Here is a 26,248-nt window from a genome sequence, read left to right as displayed (position 1 = left end):
AGGGTAATACATATTAGAAGGAAAACTTGCTCTATATTGTCAAGTAGTAATAAAACTCACACCAAATCTCTACTGTGGTAGGACTTCATTTAGGGCTGCATGTCACTGGACAAACGATAAGCCTGTGTTGTTTCTAAGGCTTAGTGATAGGCTAAAATGTATTAAAAACTCAGTTCCTAAATTCACTGTTAGTCTTGAAATCTATTTATTAAATAGCAAGTAAGGTCTAGTGGCAGTTAGCATGCTGCAAGTAAATATAACATTTAAACAGAATCTTTGCAGTGAAGGACCTCGGGAGATGAAAATTTTGTATTAGGGCACGTGTCATACATGGTATCCATAATTGTATCGTGTATCGAATTTTCTTTTTTACATTAGTGAAGAAAGGCCATCCTGAGGAGGACTTGGAAGCTTTTTTTGGTGCTAGTGTCTGAAGAGGTCCTACTAACTCTTCTACAGTAGATTAACTGTGCTATATACATAGTCTTTAAATGTGTATGGATGTTGTGTTTCAAAGAAGTCCTAGAGTTTATTAAATTCTCCTCTGCCCAGGGAAAAAAGGTACCTCAGTGTTGTTATGGTTGTCTCCAGAGCAATTAGATTTCCTTTCCCAGGAGGAAAAAGCCCCTAGGTATAGCAGCTGTGGTCCTGGGGCTGTCATGGGTATCTTACCACTGCTGTCACATCTTTGCTTCTGGGAACGCTTGTGAAATTTATAGGAGTTGATTTAGGTGATTGATTGCTACAGAGATTTGTGTCTTAAAGGAAGTCTGAAACAATACTATGTCATAGCTAAATAATGACCACCATTCCTGTGAGCCCTTTGAGCCAGTGAACTCAGTCAGGAAACTTGAGTTCTGGGTTGTGTGACCTTGAGCAAGTCAAGTCTCCTTTCATTCTTTGTCAGGATCTACTGTGTGGTGTATCTAAAACCATGTGTAATGAACGGTGTTATGGGATTCCATTGCATTTATGAATTGGGATTCTAAAATTCAACTTCTCATATCTGAATCCTTTAATCTCTTCATAGGCCAATACTAATTTTTCCACTTAAAGTCTTCCCTTTTCACAGGCTTTTCTATTCTATAAGATGCGGCAAAGTCTCGAAAACTTACAGCTTCTTCTATTACAGAACTCATTCATATTTTAGCTTTTACTTGGAAGGTCATGTGAACCTTACAAAAGTCTGATTTGGAGGGAGCCATTATTTATTTTAAATCTGTAGAATTAAAAGTGAACTTTTATTTATAAAAAATACATTAGTGTAGAACATCTTTTGTTTGTCATACTTTAGTGTGTTTGCAAAACAAATGTTTAAAGCGTGAATTTGTTGCCAAAACGCATTAAGAAAAACTAAGAAATTTATTATTTAAAAATAATTTTGTGCAGTTCTATTTTGTTCATGCTTTGGGACAGCAAACTTTATTTTCAAATAATGCCTTTTTAATTACAAAATAAGCACATACTTATATAAGAAATGGAGAAATGCAAGAAAATATAAAGAGGAAAATTAAAATGAGCTTAATGAGATAATCATTAACATTTTGGTATGTTTCTTTTTCGCCATTTTTCTGTGCTATATATATATATGTGTATATCTTTCTAAGCAAAAGAATTTTGTATAAGAATATACCATAATTTGTTACCCAGTCCCCTGCAGTTGGACATTTGTGTTGACAGCTGTATCTAGCTAGCTCAGGTCCTAATTTCATAACTGCTTATGTTGCCAGTTTGTAAACAGATACAGGGATGGTAAAAGAAAGAAAAGTATTTTGAAAAGCAGTTATAAAATTAATCAGAGTTAGGTTTATGTAATATTACATAACCCAGTTTATTTGGGGTAACATTTTTTATTAGAAAATTAATAGTAACACATTGTAAACTATTTGGAAAACAATGTATAAAGAAGAAAGTAATATTTCCATTCATAAATAACCACTAAAAATATTTTGGTACATGTACATTTGGTGTTTCTATCTTATCTGTATTTTAAACACAATTAGAATAATTCATATTTGGTTTTGTAAACTTTTTTTCACTGACATTTTCCGATGTACTCTTTGTACTCTTTGAAAACACGATTTTTTTAAATGGCTCCTTCTTTTTTTTCAAATGCCTATACCATAATCATATTTAACCATTATTATTTTATTAGACATTTAAAGTCTTCCCAGTTTTGCCCTGTTAAATAGTCCTGACTCAGACACCCTTGTTCTTACCTTTTGTCTTAAGAATAATGATATGTTTGGCTATATTACCAGCTCCCTACAAAAAGCTGAATTTATTCACATCACCAACAGTGGCCTTGAGCATGCACTGCTCCTGTCACCACAGCCTGCCTTCCCTGCATACCGTAATCTTTTTAGTGAGTGAAAATCAGCTTCATTTTACTTATTTGGTAGGTGAAAAGCACTGTTTTAGTTTTTTTTTTTTTTTTTTTTTTTTTTTTAGCGGTACGCAGGTCTCTCACTGTTGTGGCCTCTCCCGTTGCGGAGCACAGGCTCCGGACACACAGGCTCAGCGGCCATGGCTCACGGGCCCAGCCGCTCCACGGCATGTGGGATCTTCCCGGACCAGGGCACGAACCCGCGTCCCCTGCATTGGCAGGCGGACTCTCAACCACTGCGCCACCAGGGAAGCCCTGGAATTTATTTTTTATTTAAATGTAGATAAATCCAGTGCTTTTATTCTTGTGTGACTGCCTCCATCACATATGCTTCCTCATTCAGATGTTTTCTTTTACATTTAGCCATAAAATATTGGGTTTATAAGGTGAAGGTCTAGTTTGGTCTTATTTTCCAGATAGCCAATTCTCCCTTTCTTCTTAGATTTAAAATTCTTTCTTTCTTGCATATAAAGTTATTATATTTGTTAGTTCTATTGATCTTATCAACAATTCTTGAACCACAGCTCTGATTATCATATAATTTCACAATATTTGACAAGAGAGAGAGCCTATTTATTACCATTTTCAAAATGTTCTTAACCATTTTCATCTGTTTTTTCAGGCAAACAGTCAAATAGTATTGTTGACTCATAACACTCCCACTGAGAAAAAAAGAGGGAAGAAAAATATGTGATTGAAGTTAAATTTCATTGAAGTTAAACCTAAAAATTAATTTGGGAAGAAATGACATTGTCATATTATTCATTCTTATCTAGGAATGTGTTATATGCCTCTCATTTCTTGTGTCTTTTTTATACCTATCAGCAAAATGAGTAACATGTTTTAGTTTTTTGTATGGTTTCTATATTTTTCTTGTTAGACATTTTTGTTTTCTCATTTTTCTTGCTCTCATGAATAGATGCCTTTTTTTCTGTTAGGTTGTCCAATTGCTTATTATTGATGTGTAGGAAAGTTTTGATATTTTTGTTGGCCTGTTTCGTACCCAACCATCTGATTGATTACTTCTGAGGCAATTTGAATTTATCCCTTGGCTTTCTTGGTATAATATAATATGCAATTGATATTTTTGTGGCTCTCCTTCCCAATTTGTTTCTTAATTCTGTTTCATGCCTTATTGTACTAAGACTTTCAGAAAAAACATTAAATTGTAACAAAAGTAAAGGTTGTATTGGGGATGGTGAGCTCTGTTGCCTTGTTTCTGATTTAATGGAGATGCTCCTAGCATCTTATCATCTTATTAATGTTACCAATTACTGTTTTCCCAAGATTTTACTGTGAAAAATTTTAAATGTACAGCAGAGCTGAAAGAATTTTACAGTTATCACCTAGATTCTACCATAGTTTTAGTATACTTGTTTTATCATACATCTCTTAGCAGATTTTTTAATATTGATAATCTCTGTTGTATTACAGAACTACTTATCTGTACTTACTGTTCCAAGATTTTAAAAAGTCAATGCTGCACTAATTGTAAAGGTACAGATGAATACAGCAATCTCTTAGCTCCATTATCATGAAGTAGCCAATCTAAAAAAGTTAATAAAGCTTTGAATTGGGGGTTTCGTGTGAACACTGTTCAAATGGAGGAGAGTGTTAAGCATCAGAAGAAGGGTAGCAGTCCAGTTTGGGTTACAGGAGGGAAAGGAATTGAAGTTAGAAGTTTTCTGTATTTGACCAGACTTTCAAAGAATGCCTTATTCAGCTGCTGACAGACTACTTACTTACAGAAATAGCTACTTACTCCAGTCTACTTGCCAGGTGTATTCTATAGTGAAATAATGTCCGTCAAGTTATGATAATTGAATCACAGTATCTCTTAAGACTATCCATTCTTTTTGTACTGATTCTGTTTACCCAGAGTATTAGTTTTCTAGGGCCGACATAACAAATTTCCACAAACTGGGTGGCTTAGAACAAAAGGTGTCAGCAGAGTTGGTTCCTTTGGGAGGTTCTGATGGTAGAAACCCTCCCACACCTCTTTTCTAGCTTCTGTCAGTTGTCAGCGGTCCCTGGCATTCCTTGTCTTGTAGATGTATCACTCCAGTGTCTGCTTTCATTTCCTCATTGTCTTCTCTGATTGTGTTCTTTTTTTTCTCTTGTAAGGACACTCTCGTTGGGTTTAGGGCCCAGCTTGACCTCATTTTGATCCTTCCCAAAATTACATCTGCAGAGACCCTATTTCAAATAAGATCACTTTCTGAGGTTCCAGGTGGACATGAATTTTCAGGTGACACTCTTCAACCCACTACATCCGGCGACTTCTTTAGTAAGCAGGAGTGGAAAGAGCATGGGCCTGGAAGTTAAGGAGCTTGTCTGTAATGCTAGCCAGCTCTGTAACTTTGGGGAGCTTATTAAGTGTAAGCTTGTCATTGTCTCTATTTCTCAAATGTGGAAGTTGATCGGTGAATAATCTTTCAAAGTCCCTTATTGTCCCGAAGTCCACAGTGAATGATGAAGAGTCGTATGCATAGCTGATTTATAGCTCTGCCCCTCTTATTTCTCTCTGACCCCTGATGATTTTTCAGGGATATTTTTAGGTATGATTAGTTTCAGAGGGCCTTTGAGATCTTTGGATAAAATGTAGGATATCACCGTCCAGGTGTGTAAGTGAACTGAGGATGTTCCTTCCTTAGACCTTTATGGATTAACAAAGGAGAGTTGCTGTACTTATAGAAACTTTTCCCATTTTTTCCCATCTCTGCCTTCACTCTGTTGTTTAAAAACAACCCCCCCAAAAAAAGAAAATTTTAAAATATTTTGTTGTTGCTGAAGATCATTTAACACATAGATGCTCTCAGAGAGGAGATGGGACAATTAGGTTCCAAAGTATTTTAGTTTAATGTTACTCTCTTTCCTGCCCTCTACCCAGTAATTTTACTTAGTGATGAAGAAATGCACACTGGATTGTAGATAGTGAGCACTGTATGACAATCCTGAAACCTTATTTTGAATTACTAAAATGGTGAGGTTTAAATATCTCTTCAGGAGGGATAGTTCACTTAAAGGCACAGAAGAAAAAAAAAAAAGTTCATTTACATGGCATTATCCCTTGCTTAGAGAGCCATTCCCTGCCTTCTATATGCTCACCAAGACACAATAGGAGGAACTTTCTGGCTGCAGTTTTTATAGACTTAGTGTTACTGAAATGAAGGTGCCTCAAGGACATTTCAATTTGTTACTAGTTTATGGTTTCTCATCTCATGTAAATTATTTTTCCACTTTTCATTTTAAGTCTTTGCTGTCAGGGTCTTGCAAAGCGATCATTTGGTTTCCCTCTGTGAAGATACTCACTGATCACTCAGCTGACAATGTCCTTTGTCTATAAAAGTGTAGTGCCCTTAGGATTTATTTTATCACTCTTATATTACCACCTGTAGATTCCTGTTTACATCTCTTTTCCTTTTTTGTCTTATAAAATGTCTAGGGCTATAAACATTCTTATATGGGACAGAAGAAGTATATTTCAGAAACAGGTCCCTTTTAGAGTCTTAGAACCAAGTTCTCCTACAATTTATCCACCTGGTAACAGTAGAAATATCTATTCCTTTGACATAACTTAAGCTTAAAAGGCTTGAAGGTGAATAATGAATAGTGCGTACTGTTCCTAAAGCTGTCTCTTTTGGTGATGGGGCAGGGAGGGGGTGCCTAAACCCAGGAAGCGAGGCTGTCTTGAATTTTTATTACCATCCTGAAATGTCTCTCTCGCTCTCTTTTTTTTTTTAATTTATTTTTGGCTGCATTAGTCTTTGTTGCTGCGTGTGGACTTTCTCTAGTTGTGGCGAGTGGGGGCTTCTCTTGTTGTGGAGCTCGGGCTCTAGGCACGCAGGCTTCAGTAGTTGTGGCACGCGGGCTTCAGTAGTTGTGGCACGCGGGCTCAGTAGTTGTGGCTCACGGGCTCTAGAGCGCAGGCTTAGTAGTTGTGGCGCACAGGCTTAGTTGCTCCGCGGCATGTGGGATCTTCCCAGACTTAGGGCTCGAACCTGTGTCCCCTGCATTGGCAGGCGGATTCTTCACCGCTGCACCACCGGGGAAGCCCCTGAAATGTCTCTAATCTCATCTTCCCTCTCTATTTCCATGCCTTAGCCTACTTCAGATCCTCTCCTCAGCTGTTACCACAGCTTCCTAACTGGCTTTTGCCTCTAGTATCACCAGAGATACTGCCCTACAAAGTAAGTTTGATCATATAATACCCCTGCTTAAAAACCTTTGCTTCCAGTTGCCAAAAGAGTTAAGTGCAAACTCTATCATACTCTTTAAAACTGGACCCAATGTTTTTCTTTAGTTTGATCCCCAGTCTCCCCATCTCACGTATATTTCGTCCACACTGAACTCCTCATTCTCGGAACACTTTAAGGTCTTTCATGACTCCCTTTCTTTTACATATTGCTTCCTCTGCCTTGGGTTATTTCAATTTATCCACCCTCTGTGATCTGTCTTCAAGAAGCGTGCACAAATGTTGATTCCTCTCTACTCCCATATACTACATTCATTCCATTAATACAGTCCATTTGACAGTGGACTTTATAATGTGTTTTATTACATACATACATCCCCAGTGATTACACTGGGAGGCTTTGCATGGTTCATCTTTTGCCACCATTTTGCCAATTGCTTGGTATAAACTAGGACTCAGTCAACATTTGGGGGTGACTAAATGAATGATTAATTATGTCTAAATATCGAAGTCATTAGACCTATTTCCCAACTTCATTGATAGTCTATTGGTTATGTATAGTTGAAAAATAAACACTATACTAATGTAATTGTATTCAGCTATATCTGAATATACCTAGAGAAGACGGTGTACAGTATGGTGAGACCCCAACTAGCTTTCTCCTGAAAGAGGTATTCTTGGTTTCAGTAAAAGCCTTAACTGAAACCACTGTTTTCTGTTTTCACCTCTGTTTCCTACTTCCATTCATTCATTCTTTCATGTATCATTTATTCACCCATCTTTTGATCAGACACTTACTTACTGAATGTCTGTTACATGCCAAGCAGATTCCTTGGGCTTAGATAGCTCCTCTTGTAAGTAACTAGATAGAAACCGTAGTTATTATTTTCTTTGATTCAGCTTCCTTTGTTTTGACAATATCCAGAACACAGAGCACATGTGAAAAAGACATAGGGATTTTAGTTAACATTAAATTCAGCTAAGTCAGTAATGTGATGTGGTCCTGGGGTGACCATGTAATTTATTGTCTAAGTGGGATACTTTAGGGGAATGAGAGGGGGGTTTGTTAATAATCCAGGATAACAGCACTATTTCAGGCAAACCCTACATATAATCCTTATAGTCTAATCAGATTGCATTACTAGTTGCCTTCTGTCTTCCAGGCACATCTTAGGTTTTTCTACCTTTATATTTTTGTCTTTACTGATAACTTTGCCCTTTCCTGTGCGATGCCTGGGGCCTCTGCATCCCTCAGAAGCCTGTCCAAATCAGTGAGCTTTCCCAGGTCAGCACAGTCCATAGAGATATCTCTCTAACCTGAATTTATTTAACTTATCATTTATATAGTTAATTAGCAGCTAGATGTATTCTGGTTTGTCACAGTTTTACTATTTTGACCGTTTCTTTAACTCCTATTGTTTAACTTTTTTAAACCTGACGTCTTCAACTGAACTGTATATTGTTAAGGTCAGGGCCATGTTTTGAACTTACGTCTACTCAAGTACATACTCATACTTATGTAATACTTATTTGTTGCATATTTTATTTCCTGGCCTACCTTTGTCTTTCGTAAAAACTCTTCCACTTTACATGAGTGCAGTGTGTCTGTCTACCACCCCTCCCACCATGACCAAGAAGAAAGCTTTAAGAGCTTCGTAATTTTTTTGCAAAAAAATTTTAACTATTACATTTTTTTTTAAAGTTTTTTTTTTTTTTTTTTTTTTTCTTTTTTTTTGCGGTAGGCGGGCCTCTCACTGTTGTGGCCTCTTCCGTTGCGGAGCACAGGCTCCGGACGCGCAGGCTCAGCGGCCATGGCTCACGGGCCCAGCCGCTCTGCGGCACATGGAATCTTCCCGGATCGGGGCACGAACCCGCGTCCCCTGCAGCAGCAGGAAGACTCTCAACCACTGCGCCACCAGGGAAGCCCAACTATTACATTTTAAACTTAAATATTTACCATGAAGTATCTTAAAATATATCATTTTATCAGTTTAGATTATACTATCGATATTTAATTAACATTTTTTAAACATTGAAACATTACAAAAAGATGAAAAGTGGTGCTCACAACCCAGTGTACACACCTCCAGCTGTGGTAGCACATTTTAATGAAAATTGAAATATTCAATAGGCCTACATTTCTTAATTATAAAAATAATAGGTCTTAAACAGAAAAGAAAGTATTAATTGCCAGGCTTAGAGATTTAGAACTATAGTTAGTGAATTATATTCTTGAGTCTTTAATTTGGAAGATGTTACCAATTTATTTTTATTCTGACTTTATTTTATATAGTTAAATCCTAAAAATACAAATTAAATAAGATTTTTAAAAACTTTTAAACTCATTAATCACATATGCCACGAATTACTGCCAATTCTTATTTAACTTCCAGAAATACTACGGTTTTATTCTGTTAGTCACTAGAATGGCAATCACAAACCTAATATTTTCTAGCCGATCCAGATATACTTTCCAAACATAAATTGTTTATGGAGTTATATTAATCAGTAAACTAGTCCTTAATTGTCTGAATGTTTTCCCAAAGTTCTTTTATTAAAAAGAAATTTATGAAAATAGCATATGTTCATTTCAGAAATTCAACAGAGAAGTATACAAAGCAGAATGTGAAAACCGATCTTAATTACCACCAATATTTCCCTCTCTTCTACCCACCGGCCCCAGCATTCTTGCTCCCAGGAGATAATCATCACTTGTAACAGTTGAGTATGTACCCTTCAAGACCCTGTTGCAGTAACTCTATACCCTTGATGGTCAACAGTTCATTTACAGTGACATCCATTTCTTTTGGAGGCCCCTACACTGGGCTGGTGGGGACTTTTCCATTGTTACTGAGGAGCGCATATCATCAATGAGGAGTGCATGTGGGGATGAGTCAGACTTGGCACCCTGGCCTCAGGTGGTTTTCAGTGTAGTCAGAGAGGTGTACAGTGATAACTGTAATACAAGATGAAAAAGGTGTAAGAGAGGAACAGATGAAATGCTGTGGGATTCATGGGGTAAGGAAATTATTTACCTTTGAGGTGATACTTGAGCAATGCTGTGAAAGACAGACAAGATGGTTTGGGGGCAGGGAGGCAAAAAACATATACTGGTAGGAGAAAGGCACAGAGATGCAGGGGGTTGACAAGGCTATTCCATTTTCCTAGACTGTAGCATGCCTGTATGAGAGTAGCAGCAGATAAAGATGCAAAGGTAGTTTGGGGGAGAACTCTAAACACCTCTATAATAAATCTTGAAAAACTTTTGAACAGAATAGTGGCATGACTAGAGATGTACATTAGGAATATTAATCAGACATTAGAGGGAGTAGAGTGTCGGTCACAGGCTTTGCAGTAATTTGGAAGAGGAGTTACCACAATGAGGTGTAGTAGTAGCAATTGAGCTGTAGCTGAAACGGGAGCTCTAGGTCTTAGCAGCTACCGTATTCCATCAAACCTAAGAAGGCTTTGACTGTATGACACACCTTTAGTTTATGTACTGGGGTGGGCGTGGGTGGAGGGAGGACACTGCCAGTTAATTTTCAGACACCACCAATTATAAGATGTACCTGATTTTAGAGATTATAATAATGAGGAAATGTGCATCATAAAATCAGTGAAATAGAGTAAATTGCATGGGCACAGGGAAAAGAAGGGGTATGCAAGAAAGAAAGGAGAGAGTTGAGAAAATGAAAGAGGGTGGGGGTGAAGAGATCAAAGGCACAAGTGGAGAAGACCTTGAAGAGGAGCATGCATCTTCCTCTGCCATGAGACAAAGAGAAGAATGTGCAGTGGCTCAGAGACGTGTAGAACTTGAGAAGCTAAAAACATTAAGCAAACCCGTATTTAATAACCTCCATCTTGGTAAAAGAGGAGGCAAGGGCATCTGCGAAAAGAATGACGGTAGTGGGTTTGAGGGCTTGGGACTTCAGAGTGGAAAGGTTTCGGGTAAGTGGGGCACTAAAGATGGAATATTAAAGACAGTTGGCTAGAAGGACAAAAAGCATTCCCAACAGAAATGAGGGGCCCAGTTAAGGTTGAAAAGCACAGATTTATAAAGAAACCAATTGGCCCTATTTTATGACTTTGTCCAGGAACACTGGGTATCCTGCGAGAAGGATGGAAGAAAACAAGAGGAAGGTGCTTTCTGCAGGGTGGGAGATTGGCTGGATAGGTATGGTGGAAGGACAGAAAAGCTGAATAATCAGAATTTCTCCTAAGAGATACAGTTGATTCGGCTTGCCATGGAGTTCAGGCTGAGAAATGAGAGGTGAGGCCAGAAGAAGAGTAACAGATGAACAGATTTTTAAAGTTGGAGTAGGGTTTTAAAGGATTCGAGATTATAAAGAAGGTGAAGAAAAAATTATTTTGGAGAGGTGGAGTAGGTGATTAGAAGGTTGATTGGGGAATTTCAGAATTTCAGATCATAGGGTTGAGTACTGAAGATATGTTATCATTCTCAAACACAGATGGGAGTATATCTCTGTGTGGCCTGAAAACCTCTATTTCAGGGTGATGTCTCTACTACTCATAGAACAGGCAGGGCTTATCACAGGCTGGCCCCATCCTACTCTTCCAGACTAGTGTCTCCTCATTTCTTCCCCATATTCTAACCACACTGAACTCTTCTCTATGCCCAGAATCCTCAAGGCTTTTATCTACCTTTTGCCTTTGCTCATGTTCTTTCCCTTGCATGAAATGTTCTTCCTTCTCTCCTCTGCCTTGCAAACTCCTGTTCATCTTCAAGACCTAACTCAGACAGCACTTCCTCTGCCAGGTCATTCAGCAACACTGAGCACACCTTCGTCTGTGTGAACTCTGCTCTGTTCAGACATCCTATGGAATTTTATCACAAGTGTATTGATTTATACGTGTCTTCAGTAGATTATAAACTCCTTGAAGTCAGAAACTAATTCTCTTCTTTACCCACAGTGGATGCATATAACATTAGGTACTTAATATCTGCTTTTGTTGTCTTTGTTGTTGAATTTTAAATGAATGAGCTTCTCAAACATTAACGTGCATTCGAATCACCTGGAGACCTTGTTAACATTCGGATTCTGATTTAGTCTGAAGGGGGGTCTGGGATTCTGCCTTTCTAACAAGCTGCCAGGTGATGCCCGTGATGCTGGTTAATGGAAACTAATCCATGGTGTCTTTGCCCAAGTAAATAGCAGAAATGGAGTAAAGATAAAGGTCAGTAGGAATGTGGAAGTGGAGCAGAGATTGGAAGAACTCTCAGTATGAACACGGAAGCCCTAAAAATGATAGCAGAATGTCACGTGGGAAGAGATGCTTAAAGCTTGGACTTCAGCAGGAGACCATTTGTGGAGGGTGGTAGTTGACAAGACTGGATGATATAGTTCTATCGCTTATATTTTAGAAAAGGAAAGGCTGTTTGGTGATGGCAGCTGCTGTGTCAGGACTACAGTAAAGGATGGTCCCATGGAGAGGGCTTCAGGGGAAGGGAGTGGCATTGCAGAAGGCGGGTTTGGGGATTCACAGGAAGGGTTAGGGGCCTTCAGTGTTTATTCCCAGTAGAATGGCATTTTCACCAGTGCAGACAGAGGGTGAAGGAATGGGAAAGCTGCTTTCTGGGGGAAGGGAAGCCCCTGAGGAGATGAGAGGTACTAGAATTTAACAAGGAATCATTTCCTGATCTTAAGTTTCCAGGTTCAAAGCACAGAAATTCCCTCTTTCTTTTTTGTCTTTTATATATTTATTTATTTATATTTTACTTTTGGCTGCATTGGGTCTTCGTTGCTGCACGCGGGCTTTCTCTAGTTGCGGCGAGTGGGGGCTACTCTTTGTTGCGGTGTGTGGGCTTCTTACTACGGTGGCTTCTCGTTGCGGAGCACGGGCTCTAGGCGCGCGGGCTTCAGTAATTGTGGATCGCAGGCTTAGTTGCTCTGCGGCACGTGGGAACTTCCTGGACCAGGGCTCGAACCTGTGTCCCCTGCACTGGCAGGCAGATTCTTAACCACTGCGCCACCAAGGAAGTCCACTTTTTTTTTTTTTAAACTCATAGATGACAGAACAGGTAGTACTAATAAGCATTCTGTTCCCACATATAGTCTCACAGATCTGATAATGCTAGGGATGGGTTCAGTAAGCCTAATTTCTTTAAGTACTATTGTATAGAAGCAATATATGCTTTTTTAACATAGGGGAAAAGGCAAAAATAAATTTAGAAATGTTTAAATTTCCTCCTACGAATCCCCTTCTCCCACAAGGAGGTAATCCAGCTTGATGTGTACCCTTCCAGCTTTTATCCATGCAAATTTAAGTACACATAGACAGGAATTTTTCAAATTTCTTCACAGTACTTTTACATGCACATTATTCTACAGATTGTTTTTCGCACTTAGGACTGTGTCATAAACATCTCTCCAGGCCAGCGGATAGTTTTTCTAGTAATTTTTAAATAGCTATGTATAAATATAGATGTCCCATAATTTGTTCTGTCATTCTCCTACTGATGGGACAGTTGGGTAATTTCCAACTTTTGCTGCTACGAACGTGACACGCAAAGAGAGTCCTATTGTTACCAGTGCCTTAATAACAGAACTCTGTGATTTCAACCAGCCACCCATATCACAAGTAACTTGTTTTTTCAAGGACATCTTTTAATGAAGCCTAGCATTGGCCAGACTTGTACTATCCAATATAGAAGCCACTAGTCACATGTAGCTACTTAAATTTAAATTTACTAAAATTAAATCAAATTAAACATTCCCTTCCTCAACCACATCAGCTTCATTTCACATGCTCAGCAGCCACATGTGAGTAGTGGCCACCCTGTTGGACAGTACAGAACAGACCGTTTCCATCCTCACAGAAAATTCCATTGGACAGGCTGGACCAAACACTCTAATGTTACATCCTAAAGAAGAACATCTTTTTCAGTGGGCTGGTGTTTTAAGGAGAGCACAGTTTTTAAAAGTACAAACTTTGTGTCTTAATTGGTTGCCTCTGCAGTTACTTCAATGAGAATCAATACCCAGATGAAGCAAAGAGAGAAGAAATTGCAAATGCTTGCAACGCCGTTATACAGAAGCCAGGTAAGGTAGCTAGTGCTGCTTGGCTCTGCTGGAGCTCTCGGCTCAGGTCATCATTTGGGACCTAAGTCTCTTCCTCTCCCAGTGGGGTGCTCTTGGCTCCATTCCTGCCATCCTCCTGTGGATGGCCACTCCCCTGTCCTGTTCAAACAGTGCTTCTTAGGGGGTGATCACGCTACTCCAAATCAAACTTCATGTGGGAATTCCCAGCGAGTGTCCTTGCTTGAGATACGCAACCTCAAAATTATTTTTTTGTGAAGACTGTGTAGATTTCTTTTTCCAAAAATACAGCATAAATATGCCAATTTCAAAATAGTTTTAAAGTTTGGTATACTTAAGCAAGGTTAATGAAATTATTAAGATAGGGTGTGTGGGGTTTTTTTGGTGTTTTTACAACTGTTGAAAATTGTATAAGTCTGTATTCCTGCTTGGAGAAAGAATTTTTTGGAGTTGGCTTCTTTCTCCTCCCTACATCAGGATGACTTCTTAGGTGGGAAAAAATGTAGGGTAATTCCATTCTGAAGTCCTGTTGTTCCTGGGCAAGTCCACAGAACCCCTGAAGCACTCATACATCTTTCCTTCCAAGTGCTAAAGTGCTCCTTCATGTTTTACAGGGTTTTTTTTTTTACCAGAAACCATTCTCAGTTAAGATGATCCAGTTGATCTCCATTTGGCCAGTTACTTGGATTGGCTTAAAGGCTATATATATCAACACAAAAATATAACTGTTTTATAATAATTAAATACTAATTTATCCTCCCCCTTAGTTAGAAGCCAGACTTTTAATAATCTAAAACATACAAGCTCAGCTACAATGATACCTGTACCCTTATTTTACACAAGCCAAAAAGTCCCAGCCCTAAAGCTGTGCTGGAACTCAAACTCTTCGTGGAAAATACTTCACCCCCTTACCATCAAGGGCCCAACCTGTTTTCTGGTTTCTCCACCCAGTGTGAATTAAAAGCTGAATAAGGGAGGAGGGAAAGGTACAAGGTGCTTGCCATGTTGGTAAACATGGTGCTATCCATAAAACGTCACATTTGACAGCAAAGAAGATAATACATTTAAAATGCAGTTTGAATTGTGCTATGTGTTCCAGCATAGTTACAATTACGGCTGGTCATAGTGATCTTAATCTTCAAGAAAACATGGATAGTATTCTCTGTCTTAAGACAGCAGGAAACTAGGTAATATAAGGCCTTAAAGATGTAAATAAACTTCAGCTATCTGGAAACTTGATAAAGAATAACATATTCATCTAGAATGATGCTGATCAAATGAAGCCTTCATATACAATCATGTGAACTTTGAACCCCTAGTGGACCGAATTCTTTAATGTAGTAATATTGGAATTCCCTAATATTGTGTGGTTTTCTGAATTCGAGCATTTTGTGTTATTAGTTGCTATTTGTATGTTTATTTATATGTTTATTCATTCAGTAATTGAGTCTGTACATAGTACTAGCTCATGCTAAAAAATATTACTTCTGTATCTGTTATTCTGGCAAGAAATGCAATCAAAAGAACATTTTTAAAAAGAAAAGTAGTAACCCTTAAAACTAGTCTCAGATATAGATTATCTGAATTTTGTTGCATGCATTCACAGGCAAAAAACTGTCAGATCTGGAACGAGTTACCTCCCTGAAAGTATATAATTGGTTTGCTAACAGACGGAAGGAGATCAAGAGGAGAGCCAATATCGGTAATGTATCAGAGGGGCTGCTGTCTCTTTTGAGGCAATTATGGACGTTGCGTTTATTTTAAGAGTGACTTCCGTTTAGAACTGCAGGTCTAAATGATCCTACCTCTTAAGCCTAATGAGACTTGCCCTTAGGTTTTTCTTCATTGTAGTTTTAATAATGCAAAGTTAATATTAATTACACTATTTGTATTGTAATAAGAATGGCATTATTTCTGAAACTCATTGTTCTCAATATGCTAGAATCTAGAATGTCTCTGATCAGTTACTCCTGGGGTGCATATTAAAGATACTTGTAAGGGCTTGAGAGAGGGAGTGTGATACCCTTAGCGTCTTCGTTATTACTGAGCTATATGACCTAGATGTTAAGAAACATGATTAATAAAATTGGAATAAAAGAGTCTTAATATACAAGGAACCTAGTAAAAGGCGAGATATATATTTTTTTTTTTAAAGAGAGAGCATTTAAGAAACATGAATTGATGAGATTGGGGTGGAGGGGTGGTTTTGAGCTTCTAAAATTGTGTTTCATTTATAAACGTACTTCCTTCCCCTTCATCGTTACAATTCTCAAGTGCTTTATAGAACCCCAAGACAGGAGAGCTGTTTAATTAGTTGGTAAGTATTTATGAAGCACCTAACAGTCAGCCACTCAAATGTACACGCATAGCAGCAGGGGCTCCAGAATGGGAAACGTGTTCCTCCCCTGACCTCTGTGCCGCCGAGTTCCATCTGTCTGCAATTTAAAAGAAACAAAACATAGAGAGGAGTCTAGGTTTTTGTTTAATTACATTCTAATTTCCTCAATACAAATTCAGTGTTTAGACAACGATGGTGATGTAACAGATAATTTAGGGATCTATTTGCTTTTTTCGAAGAAGCAGCAATCCTGGAGAGTCATGGGATAGATGTACAGAGTCCCGGAGGCCATTCCAACAGTGATGACGTCGACGGAAATGACTACTCAGAGCAGGTGAGCAGCGGAGGGGAGGCTGCTGGATACAGGGTGGGTGGGACTGTGTGACAATTCCGTGGGTGTGTTTTGTATGGGGTGGGGGAGGGGAGGCAAGCGAATGTCCCTCCACTCGGCTCCTGTGTCTAGTTAGATTTTCGTGTAATTTGAAAGTGAATTTGTGAGAAATCGTTATTCACCCACATGGATTTATTGTCATATAACAGGATACTTGGCAAGTACGCAATGGGGAGGAGGAGGAGGGAAGAAGTTCAGAGGGAGGCAGAGAAGCAGAGAAGGTAGAAGAAGAGAGGAGGATCTGATCCAAACAAGCAAGTTCCACCGTCCACCACACACACACTCACTGTCCGAGAGACACTAGGGGCTGCGGGCAGCTGTGACCCTGCCTGGACACGTTCGGACCAGCACACAGTAGAAGGGCCCACCCACTTTGGCCCCGTTGCCGTGGGAACCCTCGTGCCGAGATAGTGGTTCCTCCAGAGTCTCTGGCACATGGACACACACACCCTCTCATAAATGCATGTCTGCCCACCTCACCCTGACTTACTCTTCACTGCTTAGGGGGAAAATATATTTAATTGTAGCCACTGGATGGTATAAATCAGTAACTAAGAATGTGGGAATTTTCCCCCCACATATCTGTTGACAGAGTTCATTACATTTTTTATAGGATTTTAAACTCATTCCATTTGGAATATGAAGAGAACGTACGGTCTCTTCTTCTAGGCCCCAGCAGGAAAACATCTGCTCCTTCCTATTTGATGTACACCTTTACCTTGCCCCTCGGCCAGCTCTTTTAATAGAGTCCACTGTGGCCTTCTGCCGACCACTTTGCAGCCCCTGTTTACCGGCTTGAGCATAGACACTGCCAGGGTACCAGCAGTTCCATGCTGATCCCTACTTAAACTAAAGGCCAGCCTGCGCGAATGAGCCCAGAATTTCCCTCTGAGGACTCCAAATCAGCGCTCGATGTTTCACTCAAGAGAATGTTCTGTGAGTCTAAGTGGAAACATTCCTGTTAGTTTTTAGTCTACCAGTGTAGGTGGATCACTTCCACTTTTTCTCCCAGATGCCCTAAGGGCAACACATGCCATGCTATTTTTCGCCCAAAGGGACTCACCCTTTTCCAAAGCTTTTCGATGCAGAGTTCCCCTGAAGATGTGACAGGTGAGAAACTTACCCCTTGTGTGAAACACCATCTTCAGCGCCTGACGAACATCCTGCAGTGCCAGCTTCCGCCACAGCTGTATTGTTTAACACATCGGCGTTGCGGAGGGCGAGCTTCACACTCCCTCCAAGTAAGACACCTGCACTTCCCTTGCCCGGCTCCCTTACAGTGGGAGAGTGCCAGGCGACATTTTCTCACGAAGCCATTTCCAGCAGTTACACTTTTGTCCTGTTGTAATTGAGAGTTTGGGGTTTGGGGGGGGGGGTTGGTTTGTTTTTTATAAAAATGCATTTTTATCTGAAAGGTGTTGGTGTCTGTACTTTTGCCTAGTTTTCTCAGTTGAGTAGAGAGATACTATGAATTCTGATAATCTGTTTGTAAGAGCACCAATCCAGAATTTAAGCTCACTAGTTTGGCCTTCAGTAACTAGTGCTGTATTTGTTGCAAACTTGGAATGGTCCAGGTTTGATCATCATCCCCAGCAATCTTTCTGATAGAAGGAAAAAATTCTCAGCAAGAAAAAAACATTTTAGTGCTTTTTATTTGTTGAATCATAAAAATGCCAACCAGAAGTCTCTGGACCTATATCCATTCAGTGTCTACTTAAATACATTTCACCTCTATTCTATCATGACGCCCCCACAACTCTTGTTTTCTCCCACGAATGTTCTGCCTCCCCTTGCCCGCAGCATGCCTTTCTGTGAGCTAGAGAATTTTACCAGTGCACTAATAACATTTGTTTCTTATCTCTGCACATCTAGGACGACAGCACTAGCCATAGTGACCACCAAGACCCCATCTCATTAGCTGTGGAAATGGCAGCAGTCAACCACACTATCTTGGCATTGGCCCGACAAGGAGCCAACGAAATCAAGACAGAGGCCCTGGATGACGACTGATGAGGGAGGATTGGACACGAGAAGTTAACTTAGTTTAGACGTAGCACCTTAGCAGACTTTCCTCGGTCCTTAACATGTGTCCTTACAGTATAACTTGCAGTTTCTTGTATGTCAGTTAGCCGTTAGGGTCTTGTTCTGTGAAGATGGCATGGTGCCCTCAGCCTTTGCATATACTCTCAGTATTAATTCCCAGTACATAATAACCAACCAACCAACCAACCAACCAACCTTCCCTCTCCCAGACCCCGAGGCTAGAAAATCTTGCTGCTCTGTCTTAGCATTCCAAGAAAGTGCTTCCAGGTATTTAGATAGCCCTCAGTTCTCAAATATTAGGCTGTGTGTATTGGGTACCTTTAGATTCCTGTAACACTAGTCTGTACCCCTTTTCCTTCCCCAAGACTGGTAGGATGCAAGCTGAGGTAGTGTGGCCCAGGATGGACAGACGCCATTTGGGGAGTACCCACAGAGTAAAAGGGACACTAGAACCCCCACCTCAGTGTGGGAAGAATTGATTTCCAGCTGCAATAAGCCGTGCCTCATAATAGTCACACTGTGGCTAGATTATACTTCTTTGGGTGCTGTGCTAAGAATGTCAGTGGAAACACTCGATCTCAGATTTTGGTTGATGTTAACATGCCTGACACAGACATCCACAAGCTGTGTGACTTAAGTAGATAAAATACTGCCTCTGCCTTTGGGACCATGATTAAAACAAACAAACAAACAGAAAAATGACAAAAAACAAAAGTCATTTAAAAAAAACAAAGCCCAGCTCGAGAGCACTGGGAAAAAACATGAGCTGAAGGTCTAATGGATGTTAGGTCCAGTTCTCAGAACCACTATACAGTACATGGCACAGGTACATGCCGGCCTGGAAAGGTGCTGGAGGTCGTCATGGAAGCTGCTTTGCCTCTTGTCTGTGTCCCCTTTCCCTGCTACCAAAAAAAGGCATTTCGAGGATGGAGCTAAGGTCAAAAGTAAGTGAATGAACTTCCAGTCTTTGTATCCATTAACTGAAGCCCCCTCAACATGAGAGGTTGATAGAGGACTTTATAGCGGGATTATGCTGACTGACTCTCACAAACGCAAATACTTTCCTAACTAGGAGCAGAAAAGAAGCAGGGGACGTTTGCCACTTATGCGGTGGGTCTGCGAGATACAACAGGATGTGACTGCTTTGGTGTTCTCTTTACTCTGTCCTTGTGGAGGTGTGGAAAGCTATATTGCTACAGGCAATTTATTTAATAATTGGAAGCCATATTGATAATGGATGCGGTAATATTTGTAAAGTTTAATCTACTTTAAGCGGCAGTAACTAATGGAATTTTTTTCCTTGATCACATATGTAGCACTTTTGTTACTTTTTAAAGATATTTATATTTGATAAATCTTTTTTTCATTTTGAGAACTCAAAATACCAAACAGTGAACTTGAGTTATAAAGTCACCCTGTGATCACCTTGTCGTCCAGTAGCAAAATGATGAACTATTCATGCGTCCAAGAAAATTACATCTGCTGGCCTTGTATGAAAATCTCTTGGCATCCCGATTAAAGGACACACTGTCACTGTGGGTAAGAGGAGACAGCCTTCAGTGTAGCAGCGGAGGGTGCGTCTGAAAGAGGCACAGCTGCTCTCTATTTCCTGCCTCGTTCCCTCTCTCCTTCCTACAGACAACGAAGCCTCGTTTAAAGGGGAATATGGGCCTGGCTGTTAAGCAGGGCGTCATGTGTTTATCCATTGCCTGAAAGTGATTCTAAAATTGAAGGAGGGTGCCACTTCCTTACCTCTTCACCCTTCCTCCCCCACCAAATGTTTTCAACTTAAAACCATTGAGAGAGAGAATGACTGGCCGCCTTCATTTCTCCTTTCCTCAGCAGTGAGTTTGAACATCCGCCAGCTTCTAGCTGGTCTCACTCCACCTAAGGCACACGCTGGTGAGATCACCTCCACTGTCTGTTCATCCTGCTTATGTCAGTGTGAGGAAGGCTTTGAGAGGCATGAAGGTGCCGCCTTCTGTGGGTCTGTGACTTTATAGAGCTACAGGCAGGGCCTGGGCCTGCTCTTGTCCTTGGATTTCAGGGGGAAAATGTATATATTTTTTTCCAGCTTCCAAGAATTGAAGTAAAATGGAGTAGCCTTTTCTGTTTAACTATATTACTTGAACCAACGAATTCAAGAGTAGCATTTGTTATTCTCAGGAATGATCGATCCCCCCCACTCATTTTCTTTCTCGGTGTGTTTGACTTTTTATTTCTGTTAGAAGACTGTTATCTTTCTTTCCTTTGATATTATTTAGAAAAAATACAACATATCTTTCCATTTCGGTGGAATTTTGTCTGCTTATTTTCAGTTGAATCAGAAAGAAAAGGAGAGAGAAAAATATACTGACAAGGAGATTATTATAATTGATAGCTTCTTTAAGATGGGATTGCTAGTATCATTTGTTCTTGCTGGTCCTTTTAAAGAAATAGACTCAAACTATAAAGGCAGCTGCAGTTTCTAAAGAAACAGGGTGATTGCCAGAGAAGAGCTAAAAGGTTTCATTGATTTAAGACTTTTAAGGAAGGAAAGAAAGCTTCAAAGAGTAAAGGAGAGTATCCATGAAGGCAGTACCAGGTGCTTACCTGGAAATCTGGCAAAAGTGAAAGAATGTGTTTGCCAGTGCGGGGCAGCATTGCCTTGGGTTCAGTAGGAACTGGAGGAAGGAGCCCTGCACGCGGAGTTCTTTGATTAAAGAAGACTGCCAGTCTGCTCTAACATCTACTGCCTTACATACAACTTTTGCTTTTTCTCCAGAAGTGAAAATTTAGTTCTTTGGGGCCTCGATTTAAATCTACCATTGGTGTTTTGTTTGTCATCAGGTTTAACTCTGCTGTCTTCTCCGGGCTACCTTAGTTCTTACAAGTGGCATATGGAGTTGCCACTGTCGAATTTTTTTTTTTTTTTTTTTTTTTTTTTGGCCACTGTCGAATTTGTAATATCTTTGGGGAGTAAATTTTTTTCTTAAGCTTTTTCAGGCTTAAGAGGTAGTATTAAAATAGAAACCCTAAACTGCTCTCTTACTGAAGGGAAAATAGCCAGGCTCTTAAAACATCCCATTGTGTGCTTTTCGGTTTTTCTGTCCTCTTTTCTCACTTCCTGCTGTACTTTTTTCAGGCCCCCGAGGACTCTTTCAGGGGCTGCTCCTTCCCAGGTGAGGAAGACTAAACGTGTCAGGTGGGGAAACCTTGCAAGCAGTTCAGGTAACTTGTCTGTTATTCTTTTAAGACACTTTCATTGAATTATACTATGGTCACATGGGTAAATTTCCTAGCCTTCTTAAAACACAGCCTTACAAAGGGACCCTTTAAAGATGGACCATCCTGATGCCATTTCTGCCCATCTCTTGAGAATCGTAACAGCAGGTGAAGGCCAGGGAGGGCTACACGGTACACTCTGATCTGCGACCTTCCAGGACCCGTCAGTACCAAACAGACATTGTGGTTTGTTCCAGCAAAGCCTGTAAGGCCGGAGCACCCCTTAAGGCAGTTTTCTTCAAGTCTCAGTACTTTGGGTGGCCTCCTCCCACCTGCAGTCTGTAGAGTTCCCACATGTTGTCGTTCGGTGGGTGGGCTCTCCCCCACGTCTCGTAGTCCTTCACAGAAAGAGAGATCCTCGAACAGGAAGACCCCTTTCAGCTCAGGCGTGGGGATCACCTAAAAGGACGTGAGGGCGGGAGTAGCCCCTCAGTATGGGAGGATGCAGACCCAGCCCCCGCGTCCTGTAGGTTTACCATGGCAGTAGTTGCTGACGAACAGCACCTTTACCTCAAAAGGGACAACTCGTGAAGAGCTAGTGATACAGCTGCTTTCGTTCTCCCTGTTTGGTCTCTGTCTTTACACACTTCCCTCTTGGATTTCAACCATCAGGCACCAAGTGTAAGTAAACAGACTTTCATTTCATCAGGAATCTACTGTCACATCCTCTCTGTCTGTGAACAACTCCTCTTCTCTTTTCCTCTGGGCTCCAAACCAAGGTCTCATCTTGAGCTGACTCCTTGCTGGAATCTTTTTATCCTCTGCAGCAGGCAGAGAGTTAGGTGGGTGTGGTCCATCTCTTCACACAAACACCCCTTCCTGTCTTGCAGGCCAGCTTTTTGACCAGCTACATATTCCGCTGACCAGCTACTCTCTCTGCCCACAAGAGTGGAAATAATCCCTTTTTCACAAATGATACCCCACCCCCATCCTTAAAATGTGAACGTCAAGTCCTTCTCTCTCTTTGGTCTTAAGAAGGCTTTGGGTAGAAGCAGTCTTCCCATTTAACTCGTGGCTCTGCCTTTTAAAATTGCTGTTTGTCTCTTTTTGTTGTTGTTCAGAGAACCATCAGAGTATTTTTTTCCCCAATGAGTCTCAACAGATTCTTAGGCAATAATTTTTCTGCTTATTGATGACCTGTGTGCAGCAGTGCTCTACATTCGACAGTCCTGACCCTCTGGCGCTGCTTTTCTGTGTTAATCACTGTGTGTGATTTAAGTCTTGTGTCAGAGTGGTGATGGAGCTGGTCATTTTGTTGTTGTGATTATTAGTAATGTTTTACTACTGTATTCACTGGGGCTGCGTTGAGACCAGCCAAATCCATTATAGCTTTACTGAGCCGCGTTTGTTTGTCAAGATTTCCCAAGTGAACGTTGGGCACATTGACCAGCTCCCGCTGGTGGTATCTCTGCGGGGCACAGGGGTGGGGTGGGGGGGGTGCAGCGGGGCAGGGCTAGGAGCTGCGTAAGACATTCCTTTTTGTGTGCTCTCTAAATAACAAGGATGTTTACTCAGGATTGGGGGATCAGTTGTTAGCCATATTGAATTTGGCAAACTGAGCTGCATGCCCTGGAAACCCTCTTCTGTTTCTTAATCTCCATATTGTCTGGTTGCCATTACCTGGTAATACCTAAATTACCCAGTTTAAAGGTATCGCACCATAATGAGAATGGGAGGTTTTCCCCGGGAGGCAACCGTGAATGCCCAGGTTATCCTGGAAGGATTGCCCTAACGGTGGTGTGCTGTCAAAGCAGGGGCCCTTTCTTTTTCTGTACTGCGGTTGCCTTCATGATAGGGTCTTCTTTTCAAAAGATGATAATCACTTAAGAGGAAAGATTTCCTTACTGCTCTCAAGAGAACTGCCGCACTAACGTGGTGGGAAAGGCTTTTTAAACACATCAAGCCCATAAGTCCATTTCCAGTCACAGAAACCCCTCTCACAAACAGGTTATACAAAAGGCTGTTCTTAATTCTCACAGGCTAAAAGTGATAAGCTACTACTCTTGCCGTCTAAGAGGGTCGATGGTTGACTCACTAATCGCTGGAAGCTTATTAAATTGAGAAGTTTCCATACCAGCTTCATTATTCTTCCTTAGTGGGGATGAGAAACAGCAGCAAAAGGAAAGCTAACGATCTTGAGAAATCTAGTTTCCTGTAACAGTGGTTTTCTTTTCTAATCAAGAGGGGAATAAACATGGGAGGGAGGAGAGGGAAAATCTGGCTGCACGCGGGGATCTTGCATCCCCTTCTCATTGTCACCCAAAGACCTCGAGGACGTGGTAGGCGCCTTGGGATTCCAGGTACGCCTGTCCTGGGCTTCATTTTTATCATTCCTCCTGTGACACCTGGGGCCAGGCAGTGAGCAGAACTAAATCTAAATCTGGTTCATTCCATTCAAGCAAAATCTAACTAGCATTTTTACACCCTGCAGTTTCCCGCACACGTCTCACACCCGTTCTCTCATTAGCCGCAGCTCCCGCACAACAAGCGGAAAGGACGCCTCTGCGGGGGGCCTTTGCGCTTCTTCCCTCCTGACATCCCTTTTCCTGGGCAGTTACGGGAGCCACCTTGCCCCCGTCCGGGCGGCAGCGCTGTGCCCTCCGGTGGGTGCGGGGGCGGCAGTGGCGTGTGAGCCGGCCTGGGCGCGGGCGAGTGTGCACGGCTCCACGGGCGCTTCACACCACCTCGGGACGCCGGCCCCCGTGACTCCATTTTCATTCTCTCTCTCTCTCTTAAATAAAAATGGCTCTATACAGCCATAATTAACTCTCAGATTCACGTTGGTGTGCTGTGAGCAAATGAAGGTTTGCCTGAATCCTTTCAAATTGTAACCATGGCGATTGAGGGGGGTGGCACAGAATGAATATATAAAAATATAACGACAATTGTTCTGAGTGTCCTCCTGACATGTAATTAGCTGTTTTAACAGCAAGATGTAGATTGGCATGGTCATAATTAAAAGGATTTCCGTCCTTTATGTGATTGAAAATGGCAGATCTCCCATTCCCTGTTCCCTTTTAGCACTAATGCTCCCAAGAACATTTGGAACAGCAACTCAGTAAACTAAAATAATGACATAGTGTTCGCGTCCTCTCCTAAGTGAAAGAGAAGGATTTGGAGTTACTTCAGCTTCAGAATGGAAGCCTTTGATTACTGCTCCCCATTAGACTAAGTCACATGAAACCTGTCGCTCACATCCAGTTTCAACCTGCTCCATCTGTGGCAGAAACTACAGTCAGGATCCCAAACTGAGTCACCCACTGATGAGGCCTCCAGAGGACTCTGTCCCACATGCCAACCAGCCAGGGTCGCGTGGGGGCCTTACCTGATGTTTCCTGCTTCACGAGCTCCCTAGAATTCACATTTTCCCTTGGTCGCTTGATATTTCCATTGCCGTCACCATCAGGAAGTGTTTTTCAAACAGGAGCTTACACTTGAGTTAGATAGGCTTTCCCTGAGCTAGAGCAGAAGACATGACACGAACACAGATGAATAAACTAAAACGTATGGTCTGTGGAGAACGACGCGGCCTAAGTGGATACTGTTGTTTGCAATGTCCTAAGGTTACTGGTGGAGGACACGTGTGAATTTCACCCAGGTTTGCTCACATCTCTGGTAGTTGCCAGCTTCCTCATGTCAGCAGCCTTTGGTTACCCTGAGTTTTCCCCATTGTTCTGCTGTGTCAGTGGGCTTGCCCCCCCTTGGCCCTTCCACATCCATGTTCTCTCCCTCCCACTTTTTTTTTCTTTTCCATCCACCTTGTCCCATGGAGCACCGTGTTGTCTTGACACCATACACGGCCTGCCCACAAAGCCCGTGTTCTCACCCTGAGGCCTCAGGCTGGACGGGAGCTGCTGTGTCACTATCTAGCCTTTCTCTAGAATATGCCTTGTTCGGTTTTTCCCGTCACTTCAGTTATATGATCAAGAGTGAGTCTACACAAATACCAGCACCCAACAGAGTGCCAAGTGGCCCTTCACAAGCCGTTTCAGTCCCTGAGGTTCCTGGCTGTGCTGGTGAGCCTGGCCCCTGAGCCCTTATGTTCAGGCCTGGACACTGCAGGGTCAGGTGGCAGCCGCTAAAGAAAAATACAGCTCTTGCTTTTGTTCATACTTTCCTGCTTACCCTTTCGCCCATCTTCTCCCCTCTCCACATACCAGAGGGAATCCTAACCCAAACATTAAACTTCAGTTTCATAAAAATGCTGAGGTAGGCTGCTGCTTTCTAACTGTTCTCTCCCTTTAGCCCCCAATACACACACACACACACACACACACACACACACACACACACACACACACAATTTGGATATAAAGGTTCTGCCTTGAGATTCTTTTTTTTCCCCCTCAAAATACTTGCAATCAAATGTATAGTAGTTGTGCTAGAACAGGAAAAATAATGCCATAAAGGGTTTTTACTCAGTGCTGCTTTTCCTACAAGATCTAAAAGTGACTTAACCCCGACTCCTGCACGCCACCTGCTTTCAAGATAGACGTGCAGTCATTGGGACTTCTTACGTGCAGTCATTGGGACTTCTTTATGGGATCCTATTGGTCATCTGACAGCTGGAATG

The 26,248-nt window shown here is 41.3% G+C and overlaps 1 protein-coding gene across 6 annotated transcripts in view; it reads left to right on the top strand.

Annotated features, from left to right (window-relative positions):
- HMBOX1 (homeobox containing 1) overlaps positions 1 to 19,164 on the top strand; it is a 184,203-nt gene extending 165,039 nt beyond the window's left edge. Inside the window, exons 6-10 of one of the 6 annotated variants that reach the window (XM_065878862.1) lie at positions 13,560 to 13,642; positions 15,246 to 15,341; positions 16,223 to 16,311; positions 16,518 to 16,589; positions 18,241 to 18,378. In XM_065878862.1, the coding sequence (XP_065734934.1) occupies positions 13,560 to 13,642; positions 15,246 to 15,341; positions 16,223 to 16,311; positions 16,518 to 16,589; positions 18,241 to 18,378 (478 nt within the window). Of the gene's footprint in view, positions 1 to 13,559; positions 13,643 to 15,245; positions 15,342 to 16,216; positions 16,312 to 16,517; positions 16,590 to 18,240 lie in introns of all 6 variants that reach the window. The other 5 variants (XM_065878861.1, XM_065878860.1, XM_065878865.1 and 2 more) reach the window with 5 other exon arrangements.
- The last annotated feature ends 7,084 nt before the right edge of the window (positions 19,165 to 26,248 follow it).

This window comes from Phocoena phocoena, chromosome 6 (genome assembly GCF_963924675.1).
Source record: "Phocoena phocoena chromosome 6, mPhoPho1.1, whole genome shotgun sequence".
NCBI classification, from domain to species: domain Eukaryota; kingdom Metazoa; phylum Chordata; class Mammalia; order Artiodactyla; family Phocoenidae; genus Phocoena; species Phocoena phocoena.
Note: the sequence above shows the minus strand (reverse complement) of the source record. Positions and strands in the feature narration are given on the sequence as shown.